At 55.9% G+C, this 12,953-nt stretch overlaps 1 protein-coding gene across 2 annotated transcripts in view; it reads right to left on the bottom strand.

The window, feature by feature from the left end:
• Positions 1-12,075, bottom strand: part of SCN4B (sodium voltage-gated channel beta subunit 4) — a 20,285-nt gene extending 8,210 nt beyond the window's left edge. The window contains exons 1-3 of one of the 2 annotated variants that reach the window (XM_006744340.3): positions 11,778-12,075; positions 3,872-4,044; positions 2,623-2,851 (exon numbers count right to left, since the gene is read on the bottom strand). In XM_006744340.3, the coding sequence (XP_006744403.1) occupies positions 2,623-2,851; positions 3,872-4,044; positions 11,778-11,838 (463 nt within the window). In that variant the 5' untranslated portion in view covers positions 11,839-12,075. Of the gene's footprint in view, positions 1-2,622; positions 2,852-3,871; positions 4,045-4,450; positions 4,638-11,777 lie in introns of those variants that run through there. The other variant, XM_031040186.2, reaches the window with a different exon arrangement.
• Between the last annotated feature and the right edge of the window lie 878 nt (positions 12,076-12,953).

The raw sequence follows: 12,953 nt of genomic DNA, 5'->3' as shown, positions 1-12,953 counted from the left end.
GATGGCTACAGCCCTCCAACCCTGGCATCTGGGATGTGCCCACTCCCACCCAGCCCCCAGGCCTCCCCAGGCCTTGCAGCAGGAAGCAGAAGCTGGAACATGGCATCTACCAGGATAAGGCACAACACAAAGAGGTTCCTTCCCCCCCCCCCCTCCACACACATACCCTCCCACAGACACACACACAGTTCTGGAATAATTCAGACTCAGGGCCCTTAACAGTTTGACTTGGCCGCCCAAACTGCCACATTAAAAATTTCATTGCCTCTTGGGGTGCCTGGGTGGTTCAGTCGTTGGGCGTCTGCCTTCGCTCAGGTCATGATCCCAGGGTCCTGGGATCGAGCCCCGCATCGGGCTCCCTGCTCGGCGGGAAGCCTGCTTCTCCCTCTCCCACTCCCCCTGCTTGTGTTCCCTCTCTCGCTGTCTCTCTCTCTCTGTCAAATAAATGAATAAAATCCTAAAAAAAAAATTTAAAAAGCTTTCAAACTTAAAAGTGATGGAAAATGTTTTTAAAAAAAAATTTCATTGCCTCTTTCTGGGCCTCCTTTGTCCACGCAGGAAAAATCAAGAATCTCCCTATAACAACTTTTATGTGGCAGGAAGACTTTGGAGTCAGGGCGTCTGGATTTTAACTACAGGATCTCAGAAGTCACTAATGAGCTGGTAACCTTGAACTGGCCACTTAAACCTTCTCCCTCAGTTTCCTCATCAGAAAACTGAGCTGACTTCCAGAACCTGCTCCACTCACCGTCTCCCCACCTCTGTTGAGAAAACTCCATCCTTCCAGCTGTTCTGACCAAAATCCTTAGAGTCATCCTTGACCCCTTCCTTCTCCAAACACCACATTCAATCCACCTGAGAATCCTAATGGCCCTAACTTAAAAATTCCAGAATCTGACCTCTCAGTACCACACTGGCTCAAGACATCCTGGCCTGGATGTTTGTAGGAGCCTCCTAACTGGACTCCTCATTTCATCGTCTATTCTTGGCCCCGCAGAGAGCCTGTTCTGGGTTAACTCTTCTGCTCAGAGCTCTTCAGTAGCTCCCATCTACTTAGGCTAACAAGGCCCCATACAACATGGCTTAACCTGACTCATTTCTTGCTATTTGCCCTGCTCCAGCCACGCTGGCCTCACTGATGTTCAAGTATCTGCCTCAGGGCCTTTGTACTTGCTATTCCCTCTGCCTGGACTATCTACCCAAAGACATCTTCATTGCTCCCTCAAATGTCCTTATTCTAGGTCACCTTTTCATTGAGGCCTTCCTAGTGACACTGTTAGCACCCCTTTCTCCCTCCCCATTTTGTTTTTTCCCTACAACACCAGCCATGTTCTCTTATACAACATCATTTTCTTCTTTATTTTCTTTACTGCATATCTCCCCTGATGAGAAGGAAATCTCCATAAGGGCAGGAATTTGTCTACCTTGTTCATAGACCTAGTAGGTGCCACATAAGTAGGTGCTCAACAAATATTTGTTGGGCTAGATGAATGAAGGAATCTATAAAAATGGAGAAAAGATCCCTTCAAAGGGACGTGTGAGGGACAAAGGTGCGAAGGTAAGGTACAGCGCCTAACTCAGTGCCTGGCACCCCAAAATGCTCCATAAATGTTGGTTCTCTTGCCCTCCTCTTCCCCCCTGCAAAGGCTGAGCATGAAGTGAGACGACATCCAGACAGAGAGGAAGAGGGGACGCCACACACAGCCTAGACTCAGATGGCTCCAGGCTCAGAGCGAGCTGCCTGGATGGCCTCCGGCTCTGCCCTCGGCACAGCCAACAGTGAACTCATGGGCATCTCTCTCTCTCCAAGGACCCCACTTCATCCAGGAGAGCAGTGAGCCCCCAGGCACCCAAGAAATGCCACACAAGCAGGACCCTAGAGCAGGTCCTTCCTTTTTTCTCTACTTCTGTGCTTCCTTAGCCTTCCAGGCTCCCCATCCAGGAAGCCCAGCATAACACCTCCAGCCTCTTCTCTAACCACCTCTAGTGTCGGGGGTCATGTGACCACCTGGCTGCTCCCCACAGGCTTCTTCATGCCCCCCTGTTCCACCTGTGGCCGACGGCAATCCCCAGCGGGGGTTTAAGCTCCAGAGGGGAGTGGCCACTCTTACCAATCTCAGTTGCCTGTGGCTTTACGTGCTCTGTCCCTCTGTCAGTCCTCTGTTTACCTGTCTTCTGTCCTACCCTGGACTGTAAATTCCTCAAGGAAGAACACTGGGGATCATTCATGTCACTTTTGGTGTGATGCCGGGCATTCGATCAACAGTTGTGAGGGGGATACACAAGAGTAGTAATCATCAGCACACACAGAGAACTTTCCCACCACGAACCATCCTATGTCCCGTCCCTACTTCTCGCAAGCACCCTAGGATGATGCAGATTTTGCAGATGAGGAAAACCAGGCTCAGAGGGGCTAAGTGTGTATCATAAGCTATTCAGTGGCAGAATAGGTATTGGAGCTATGTTATCTGAGCTTCCAAATGTGACTCCAGTAACTTTTGAAAGCATAAAGCAAAAGAAAACACCCATGCGGCTGGGCTGAAATGTCATTTGACCCCACTGAGTGGGGTACCCCGCCGTGCTTCCCACTCCACTGCCCTCGTCCCAGCCACCACTGCTTACATTTATCAACGACTTGGAGGAAGATGGTGGCCTGGTGCTGAAAATTATTCTCCTTGGGGTTCTGCACATGACAGGTGTATTTGCCTGTGTCGCTGAATTCCAGGCTCCTCAGTAGAATGGAAATGTTGTTCATCTTCTCCTTAGTGGAGCCCTCCAGAGTGATGCGATCGTCATTTTTGAACTTCACCTTAGGGTCAGACTTTTCATTCTTCACCGTCCCGTCTATGAGCTATGGGGGGAAGGGGGTGTGGAAGAGATGGCCAAGAAAGAATCAGGGTCCTCAAGGGTCACGACATCACTCCAGCCCAGTCCTTGGGTGCCTCCCTGTCCAGGTCCAGAGAGAGCCTACAGCCAGAGGTGCTCCCCCCACTTGGTTTCCTTCCAGTACCGATAGCGCTGACTGCCCGTCTAACCTGAATTTCACTTGCTTCAAGCTAAGCCCATTTTCTATCATTAGGATCTCCCTGGAACGTAGCACAGCTTTTATCTCTTTCTTCATAAAAGCCTTTTACATCATGGCTCCAGCAATTACCACTCTCATTTCCCTCTGTCACCACCACCACCACCACCCACAGCTTTTGCTGACAACTTGTCCCCTGTCCATCTGAATTCTGGCCCTCCATCAAGACCTGGATCAATCCTACAGCACTGTCTACCAACGGCCCTGAGCCCAGTGTTTAATCACATCCAGAGCTTCCTTATGTACACTTCGGGTCCCCTACGAGACTGCACAGTGAGTACTCACTAAACACCTGTTGACTGGTCCATCCCCACCTCCAGCCCACAGCCCTGCCGAAGCTCCTGCAGAAGAGCTTTCTCTTCCCTAGCTTCCTCTCCTTTCTTTCTAGGGCCAGGTCCCCAGCCCTTCTCCCATTTGAACTCTTCTCATTTCTTTTCTCCAAGCCTTCCAAGGGTCTTTGACTCCCCTGTTTTTTAAATTAAATTATTTTTACACAAGCAATCCAAGTTCAGGCATTTCTTCAGACCAGACAAAGAACTCTAGCCAAGAATTCCAACAAGCCCAGAATTCTGGCAACACCATCTAAGCATCCCTCCCACTTAGATCCTTCTGGACAGGCTCTGGAAAGAACGCTAGGAGAAAGGATGACAAAAGGTAGATTCCGGGGACCATCACAGCGAGGTCAGTCCGGAAGGGACCAGAGCAGGGGAAAGGGAGGCAGAGGCAGGGGCAAGGTGCTAGGGAAGGGAGGAGAGTCTGAGCTGTCCTGTCCCTTCCCCCACTACTTACAGTCCTGAATGTATCACTGGTGTTGTAGGACCACCAGAAGTGGAGGTCTTGGAAGCCAAAGCAGCTGGAGAAGGTGCAGGGCAGCAGGATCTCCGTGCCATTGACAGCGTAGATGGTGGTGGCCTTTCCCACAGACACCTCCAGCGACAGGGACACCGGGAGCAGGAAGAGACCTGTGTGACAGTCGCCACCTCCCTTAAGAAAACCCTACCGGAATCTCCAGCCTGGAGCTCTGGAAGAGGACACTCGGGCAGGGAGGAGTGGTGGCCAGGCAGGGAGGTCGCTGTCACCCTGTGTATCAACTTGGGAGGACGGTTCTCTTCAATGAACACTGCCTGAGCCACCAGCCCTTACTCATTTCTCCCCTTGGCCTGGGCCGGGGAGCTGCCCATGTGGCACTCCGAATAACCACCAGAGGTCACCCGAACCCAGGAAAACGAGGCCCTTGCCGCCTGGCCGCGCCCCTACCCCGCGGGCGCAGTCCCCGCAAGTGCCATCCCGCACCCCCCCAAGTGCGGGACGGGCTCTGCCTGTTTGCAGTGGGAGTTTCCCCTAGGACGGTGCGCGGCCCCCCGGTACCTTTCCCGGATGGGGGGGGAGGCTGGAGCCAGGTCCCTCGCGGTGAAGAGAAAATGGGCAAACGCAGCCGCCACACTGCACCGCGGCCTCCCACCGGCCCCAAGGGGCGGAGAAGCGGAGGGCCACCTCCCGCCCAACCGTGCCTGGTCGGCCGGGTCCCACGCCCTCTGGCCACCGGCCGCGACCCTGGGACCAGGAGGGAGCCCAGGCCGGGATGGGACGGGGCGGCACCGGGCGGTGGCGAGCGCGATCGCAGGAGAGAAAGTGGGAGGGAGGGCGGGAGACACCGGCGGAGGCCGATTCCCTACCACAGGGACGCTCGAGAGCAGGGGCGGCATGGAGAGGGCGCGGGACCGCTGGCCCCTCCCGGCCCGCCCCCACACCCCACAGCCCCTCTCCGGCCCACGTCCTGGGAACGTTCCTCGAGCGCCCTCCGCCCCCCTCCCCAGCTCTTCCCCTTCCCTACCCGCACCCCCACCCCACCACTGCCCTAGCACCCACTCCCCAGAATGTCAATACCACCCCCACCGCTTGGGCAAGTGGAAACCATCAGTCTCCACTCCTGGCCTCTGGGACCCCCCCCCATGAATCCTTGTAAGGGGCCCTGGCCCTCCTCCTGTCCTACAGAGTCCTGGAGGAGACCCCAATGTACCTCAAGGTGGAGGGCAGGAGGGGCGTCAGAATAAGATGCCTAAGTGATGTCCTTGCCCGGAGGTGAAAGGGGCACCTGAGGTCTCAGAGAGAGTCCTACTCAGGTTCCCAGTGCTCCCCTTACTGGGCCCACTTGCCACGGGCTGCAAGTGGGTAATCCCATTTCATTCCCACCCCACACCTGTAAGATGGGTATTATTAATCCTACATTTTACAGATGGGAAACGTGAGGCTCGGAAGAGCAAAATGCCTTGCCCAAAGTTGTACAACTTCCAGGGGTTCTTGAAATCCGATCCCAGGTCTGACTCAAGAGCTGGTGGGCAGTTGAGAGCAGCCATGTGGCTGCACTAATTCCTGTCCCAAAGTTTCCCTGATGCTTCCTCCCAGACTGCACCTGCTCTCAGCTACTTGCACCTCCAGCCAGGCGTTCCCAGAATGCCAGCGCCAGAGGCCCCAGACTGATGCCCACGGTAGAGACAGGACTACAAGAGACTCGCTTGCGCTGACTAGGTGTGCTGGCCGGGCCCCCCGAGACCCCCCTCTCAGCCCAGGCCTGCCCTCGGCTCTGCAGGCAGTCCCCAGAATTGGTGTTGTTCCCAAGACAGCCAGGGTCATCTATGCTTTAAAGGTCAGCAACCTTGCTCTTTCTCCCATCCTCACCCCCAAGGAAGGACTTCTTTTGTCTACCTTGATCCCTTCATGGCCCCTAACCAGTTTCCTCTTGCTTTGCTCCCCTAAGCAATGCTTTTTAAATGACAGAGAAGGCTCTGAGGAGAGCTGGCTTCCCTGCTTCTTGCCCTCGGGGCTCCTCTCAGCTTCTTCACATCACCCTCCTTCTGAAGGCAAAGTGGAGCGCTCTTACCTCAAAAAGTCCAAAAGAACACCCAATGTTCCATCATGACCCCTGCCACGTCCATAATAGCTGATAGGCCCATTTGATCCTCACCCCCATCCTCTGAGTGACATAATATTATAGGTCCCTATTGCCGATGAGACAACAAAGCACAGAGAGGTTAAGTGACTTGCCTAAGGTCAACAAGAAACATTTCTAGCATTCCAAAACCCCAAAGCAAAAAAATCCTCTTACATCCTAATATAGCAGGACTTGCCCACCAAGGTTCCCATCAGGGCTGAGAAGTTAGCCCTCGCTCTCTGATGGGCTCTTAGGTGCCAGGAAATGTTCTAGAGGAGCGGCATTCCAATTTGAGAGACCATCAGATCCACCTGGAGGGCAACAGACAGCTTGGCCCTACCTCTGGAGTTTCTGATTCAGTAGGTCTAGAGCCTGGGAACTTGCATTTCAAAAGTTGCCAGGGAATGCTGGGGTCAGGGGCAACACTTTGAGGATCACTGCGCTAGACAGTTTACACATACGAACGCCAACTTTTATTAGAACACCAAGAGGTAGGTGTAAATTTTTCTCATCCTACAGATGATGAAATTGAGACTCCGAGAGGTTAAGTAACTCACCCAGGGCCCCAGAGTAAATGGTGAAGCTGGGACTGAGCACTTCCTCTAAGAGAGGACGGGTATTTTATATACACTGTCTCACTTAATCCTCATACTAATCCTGTGAGGTGGTTATTATTTTTATCCTCAATGTACAAAATGAAGACAGAGGCTCAGAGAAATTAACTTGCTCAAGGCCACACACCCCCCAGTGAGCAGAATAAGTCGTATTCACATTGCCGAGGCTAGCTCTGCCTAGCACTCCTGGCTTTCTTTTTACCTCTGTTCCTGTCCTGCAGCACACCTCCCCCAGAGGTCTAGGGACAGGGGCCAGACAGGAGAGTCCACCCTCCAGCCTAGATGATGTAGGAGACCCCAGCTCTGCTTCCCACACTCATTGTTCCTCCAAACTAAGGAACAGAGTACGGAGCTATAACAGGAAAGGCCCCAGGAGAAGCTTCCTGATAACCACAGGCCTCCCTTGGGGGCCCAAGCTCCAAGGAGCACCATAGCTCCAGCCTCCAGCACTCACTGGCGCCCCTTACCCAGGAACCTGGATCTTGGGGCAGATTGGGGAACTCAAGTCAGGGGTCAAATCAGCTCCCCGACCCCAGCCAGAATGGGGTATCCGAGAACACCAAAGAGACACATCAAAAGTAAAATCTTTCAAACTGCTTTAAATAGGTAGAAGCAAAAAAAGAGCAAAAGAACAGTCCAGAACAGAGGACAGACTACTTCTTTAAGGTCTAGCTCATGACAATGCACATTTCTCCTGATTAGTGTGTGCCTGTGTGGATGACTTAACTAGTACACTCAGGACTCCCACAGTGAAACACTGCCAATTCTCACCATAGCCTGGAGGGGACAAAGGAAAGGCACAGAGGCGTTCACGGAAAAGTCCAGAGCCCTGCCCAAGTTAAGGCATCAAAGAGGGTGGGCAAGCCTGGCCTCTGCACTGCACATCCTCCCAGCAATCTGGAAGCCCTGTCCACAGTGTCTGAGAGGCTTGGGCAGAGGAAAGCCCCGGGGGCCTGTTTCCCATGCTCTCTCATCTGTGAGATTGTGCTGGGGGGACAGGAGGGAGCAAGGGCAGGTGTTGATCCACTAGAGGCCCCCAGGGGAGAGCTTCAGGAGGATGGCCAGGCCAGGAGCGGGCCCGCTCTGCCTGCTGACCTTGGGAAAGTCAGGGATGCCACATCCTGCGTGCATGCCCCCAAACTAGGATGGTTGTCTTTCCTATCTCCTGAGCTTGGTATAAAGCCAAAACATGGGCCTACAAAACACAAGAGGGGCTTCAGTGAGCGCAATGCTCTGACCGAGGCACCCTGCAGGTAGAGGAGGATGGTGTTTGGAAGGAGGGAGGGGGACAGGTCTGGCCTTCATCACAGGTCTGGAAGTAACCAGGGCACCCCTTGCTTAATGACCAGTGTCAGCTGAGAATGTCTCCGGGCCATTCACACGTTTTGTACTCACACCTTGTACCACCTCATGGAGGTCATTCTTCCCATGCCATTTCCCTGGAGTAAAGAAGCTGCTTAGAATTTCAACTGTTTAGAATTTCAGTGTGTGCATGTGTGTATCTGGGATTAGGGGCCTCTTTCTGGCATCATGGGATTGATGAACAAGTCCCCATGAATCCTGTGGAATTCCACCCTGAGCCCCAGAGCTTTGCCTTCTCTCGCTGAAAGGCCCTAACCAGCTAGCTGGCAACTCTCTGAAGCCTTCGCCCCCCTCCCATCCTCCCTTTGGGGGTTTGTCTGAGGACTGACTCGGCACTCCCAAGTTTTACTAAAGTAATAAAAGTACTCAGCACGTGCAAATCCTATTATTAAATATTCCCACCAGCCAGAATCTTCGGGCCCCAGCAGACATTCCAAGGCAAATGTCAAGGCAGGAAATGGTCTGCCACCTTTTCCCACATCCAAGGATCCGTCACACACACACACACACACACACACACACACACACACACACACACGCTGAGGGGAGGGAGGAAAGAGGGGCAAGGTGGCCCGGACTCTAAGTTTAGCTCCAAGGGCTTGCCTGGCATGGCAGACGGAAACAGGCTGACTGTAATAAGGAAGCTGATACTCTCTGGCCCCGGGGGAGTCAGACAGGCTCAAAGTTAGAGCTGAGAGGCAGAAAGTGGGCCGAGGCCGCAGGACAAGACCCCTCCTGGGGTGCAGGCTCTAGGGGCTGTGGGAGGCAGGGCTGGGCCAGCCAAGGCCCCTGGGCCCAGAGACAAAGGAAAGATTTCAGCTCCCTCTCCCTAGGCAACCTGCCTACTTCCTGCCCACCCCCAGGAGCTTTGCTGAGACAGAAGCATGCCCCTGAGAGACTACCGAATGCTCAACAAAACCAGCTTTGCCAACAAGCCCAAACGGTGTGCCTGGCCCTGCTCTTGCAGGCCACAGAATGGGTGCGTTGGCTTACGCAGGGATCCCCACACTCTCAGCAAGAGGGCGAGGTGGGAGAATCTGTGCCCCGGGGTCTACCTTTCACACAGATCCCAGCAGGGGGCGGACAGGCAGAAGGGCTTTGGGATACCCCACAGGCCAACATCTCCAGAAAAAAACCAATCACGGGGCCAGATTCAAACGTGGGGCATCCCCTCCTCCCAGTTTTCCCCTTTCCCACGCTCTTCTTCATGAACTCCTTACCTCCCCCTTCCTTTCCTTTTCTCTGAGTCGGTCTGAGCACCCTCTCCTTAATTGTGTTCTCATTAGACAAGCCCTTAATAAATACATACCAAGGGAAAGAGGGTTGCGCAACATGACGCCCTCACAAGTGATAATTAAACACAGATCACAGCAATTAAGCAAATCAGGGAACAAGGAAGGGGTGGGCAGGACAGATATATTACCAGTTACAAGCTCAGGAAGGGACTGGCACCCACAGAAACCTCAGCTGCAATAATGCAACCTTGGAAACTCTTCTCTACTGAAGAGAGGGTATCTTGGGAGGTCAGGAGAAATCTGTAGTCTCAGTCTGTTAGACTGAGTTTGACATGAGGCCAGGGGACTGGGGGGTGGAGGACCCCTGGAAGCCTACTGCTCTGTGCCCAATCTCCACATTTGTCTGGGCCCCCAAGCCTCTATCCCTGCATGCCTCACCCCTCCCTCAGCTCATCTGCACAATCCTGCTAACCTTCCCTCTCAGCCGACTTAAGTCCACTGGGAGGCAAGTCCGTCTGACAGAGCCCAGGAGACCTGGATTCTGTCCCACTTGACCATCGATTGGCCATGTTGGGCGAGTCGCCTTCCCTCTCTGGACCCCGGTTCCTCATCCTTCGGGGCGCTCTGTGATATTGGGTTTCCAGACTTCCTGCCAGCCCTGATGCTACCAGTTGGCTGACCAGTCGCCTCTGCATCTCCCCGACCAGACTGGAGCAAGGATGGCATCCGTGTCCCAAGCTCAAAGCAATGCCCCCTGGGCAGCCTCAGCAATGGCCTCCTGGCAAGGTGCAAAGAGGACCCCTGGTGGTATTCCCTCTGCAAACCAGAGGGGTAGGGAGCAGTGTAGGCAGGACCAGCTCTGGGGCCTGCAAGTCTCCCACCTAGAAATCACTCTGCTTTTTCCTGGGCTCCCAGAGGGTAGCTCAGGGACTTGTCCAAACCTGCTCCAATGGGCTCCTGCTCCTCCCTGGTCTACCCAGCTGAGCAGTCCTTGGAGGAGGTGGGGGCTCCCCCCTGGAGAAAAGTACCAAGACTCTGCCCACAGTCCTCCTCCAGTGTATAGTGTGGTTTCCCACTGTGGTTCTATGAATATTCTAATGGCCCAGTCACTGGCATCCCACCACCCAACTGGGCAGTAGGCAGAAGGGAAGCCAGAGGTGTTGATAAGTGGGCTGGATTAATGACTGCATGCATGTGAAGTCCCCAGTGAGCCCTTCCCCCAGCCATGGTTACAGTGGGAACCTGAGCTGATCAGACACGGGATGGGGGGAGCAGGCATGCAGCCGTACTGTGCCCGCCCCCATGAAGAGGCACCTTAGAGCTCAAGGAGGCACCCACCTCCTTAGGTCACTGTGAAACGAGCACACCTCTGTGCCAAAAGGACAGGAGAAAACACCAGTGTCCGCTCTCTAGCTGTGGCCATGTAATTAAATCAGTGGCTCCTGAGTGAGAGAAACACTCTATCCCCCTCCACTACCATGTGCCAACGCGGCGGGTCTGCATACGGTTTATTTACATTTGCACAAACAGCAGCGACTGCCCTTATAAGCTCCGTCCCCCTGTTTGCAGCACAAATGCCTACATCACGTGCCCAGCCCGAAGAGGGGAGCTGCCAAAAGCCAAATCTGACAAATACAAACAGGAAGAGGCGCAGGTGCCAGAGATGGAGTTAGTTTACATTGAAATCCAGCTACGGTTTTTGAGGAGATTGTATTCTGGACTAATATTATTCTCTAATCTCTTGGAGCTCGTCACTCAAAACCATCGTGTACATATTAATAGATATTAAGACTCTGCTCCTTCTGTGGCCTCTGGATATATCTCCTCGGTCTTCATATTCATCCCAAAAATGAAGAGCTGAGAGCAAGTTAAACAGGGCCTCCCCGTGGAATCTCTTTGTAAGAAGAGAGACAAGATCCCTCCTAAAAGGGGGCTTGAGCCATCCTCCAAGTCCCTCCAACCCTCTCCAGTCCTTGGTGTGGAGCCTCAGGGAAGACAGTGGGCACTGGAGGAGATAGAGGGCAGAGGAGAGAAACAGAAAAAGGGCCAGGAGGAAGGGGAACCCCCCTCCGCCCCCGCGCACCCCTCCCCACCCCCTCCAATCGGTGCATGCCCGATGCCTGGGCAGCAAGCATCCAAGTTGCAAACAGCTCTGGGCAGGGGTTAGAAACCACCATCCCAACACTCACACGGGCGACCCCCTGGCGTCCCCTCCACCTAGGGCACACGCCTAAACCTCGGAACCCGGGACACCCGTGCTGCAGCCCCGAGAGGTAGCTCCAGAAGCCTGGAGCTGAAGGCGCCCGAGGCGGCGAAGAACTAATCACGGGGCTGCCACCGCTGGGGCGGGGGACGCGCGCGGTCCCCAGGGAGCACCGCCGTCCGAGCCGGGCGGCCGGCAAGAACCTGGTGGCCGCGGTGCTCATCCGGCACCATGCCGCACTCCAAAGCCCACCGGGTCCGAGGCACCTCTCTTCTAAGTGTCCCCTCCCCGGGCGGGGGCGGGGGAGGGTGGAGAAGGAGGAGAAGGGGTCAAGCCGGGGCTGCCTTACCCAAAAGCCCGGTGCCCAGCCATCTCGCCCGGGCTGCGCCTCGGCCCCCGGCCCCGGGCATGGTCGCGTTGTCTCCGGAGCGTGCCAGGGGCGCGGGGATGGGGTACGGGGCGCAGCGGCTGGCAGCCCGCGGTCTGCAGTGGGCGGCGAAGCCGCGGGGAACTCCGCGCCGCGGGTCGGGGCTCGCGAAAGTTAGCGGGAGAGCGCAAGAGGCGGCGGAGGGAGGGAAAGGAGGAGCCGGCTGCCGGAGCGGCCGCGGAGGGCACGGGCCGGAGAAGGAGGAGCGAGAGGAGGACCGCCGAGCGAGCGCAGAGGAGAGCGGCGCTGCGCCTCTGCTCTGGACGCGCTCCAGCCGCAGGAGGGGCGGGGGCCGCCGCGGAGCCCGGGGCGCCCCCGCCCGCTGCGCACCCTGCACGGCGCGCCCCGCCTCGCGGCCCCCGGGAGCCCCGGGAGCAGGCCGGGCACCCCACTCCCTCGCCAGCTCGGGCTGGGCGGCTGCGGCTTGGCACTGCAGGGCCACCCGCAGCCGCCCGCAGCATCCCAGGCGCTGAGCTGCCAATTAGGAGGATAGTTTTGGGGGGAGTAGATGCTCTTCGGGTGTTGGAAGTCTGTGTTGTTCTGCTTTGGGGACCACGAGGGGGGTAGCGACTCCCTCTCCCGGGGCCGCAAAGGGACCCCTCGAACGTCCGCGTCTGGCCGCGCTGCAGGGGGTGAGCGGGTGCGGGCTTGCCCACTGCGGACCCCCCCCACACACACACACACCCCGCGCCTGCAGCCCGCCGCCTTCGCCCCCGCGGCTTGGGGCTCCGGGAACAGAGCTTCCAGTTGCAAACTGCCCCCGCCCACCGCCCGCCAACCTCTCCCATTTCTTCGTGGACTCTTTGGAAATCGTGATGCTCCCAGCTAGGGAATCAGGCCAGACACTCCCTATCTGCGTCCGGCTACACCCTCCCGCCGCACCCCTACTTCTCATTTCTCCCACCTAGGCCGTCCCCCCAGACTCTGCCCTTTCACCCTCCTCCAAGAGTTTCCCTGGGCCTCCCTTTTGGTTTGGGGGGTGAAGGAGCCCAGGGCAGGCCTCCCTGTTTGGGGTTTACAGCCAGGTGGGAGGGCCGCGGTGAGACTGCTAACCAGCAATCCTTATCTAACCTTGAGGGGAAAGTGAGGAGTGCTATT

This window comes from Leptonychotes weddellii, chromosome 11, assembly GCF_054177405.1.
Source record: "Leptonychotes weddellii isolate Sample4059 chromosome 11, ASM5417740v2, whole genome shotgun sequence".
NCBI classification, from domain to species: Eukaryota; Metazoa; Chordata; class Mammalia; order Carnivora; family Phocidae; genus Leptonychotes; species Leptonychotes weddellii.
Note: the sequence above shows the minus strand (reverse complement) of the source record. Positions and strands in the feature narration are given on the sequence as shown.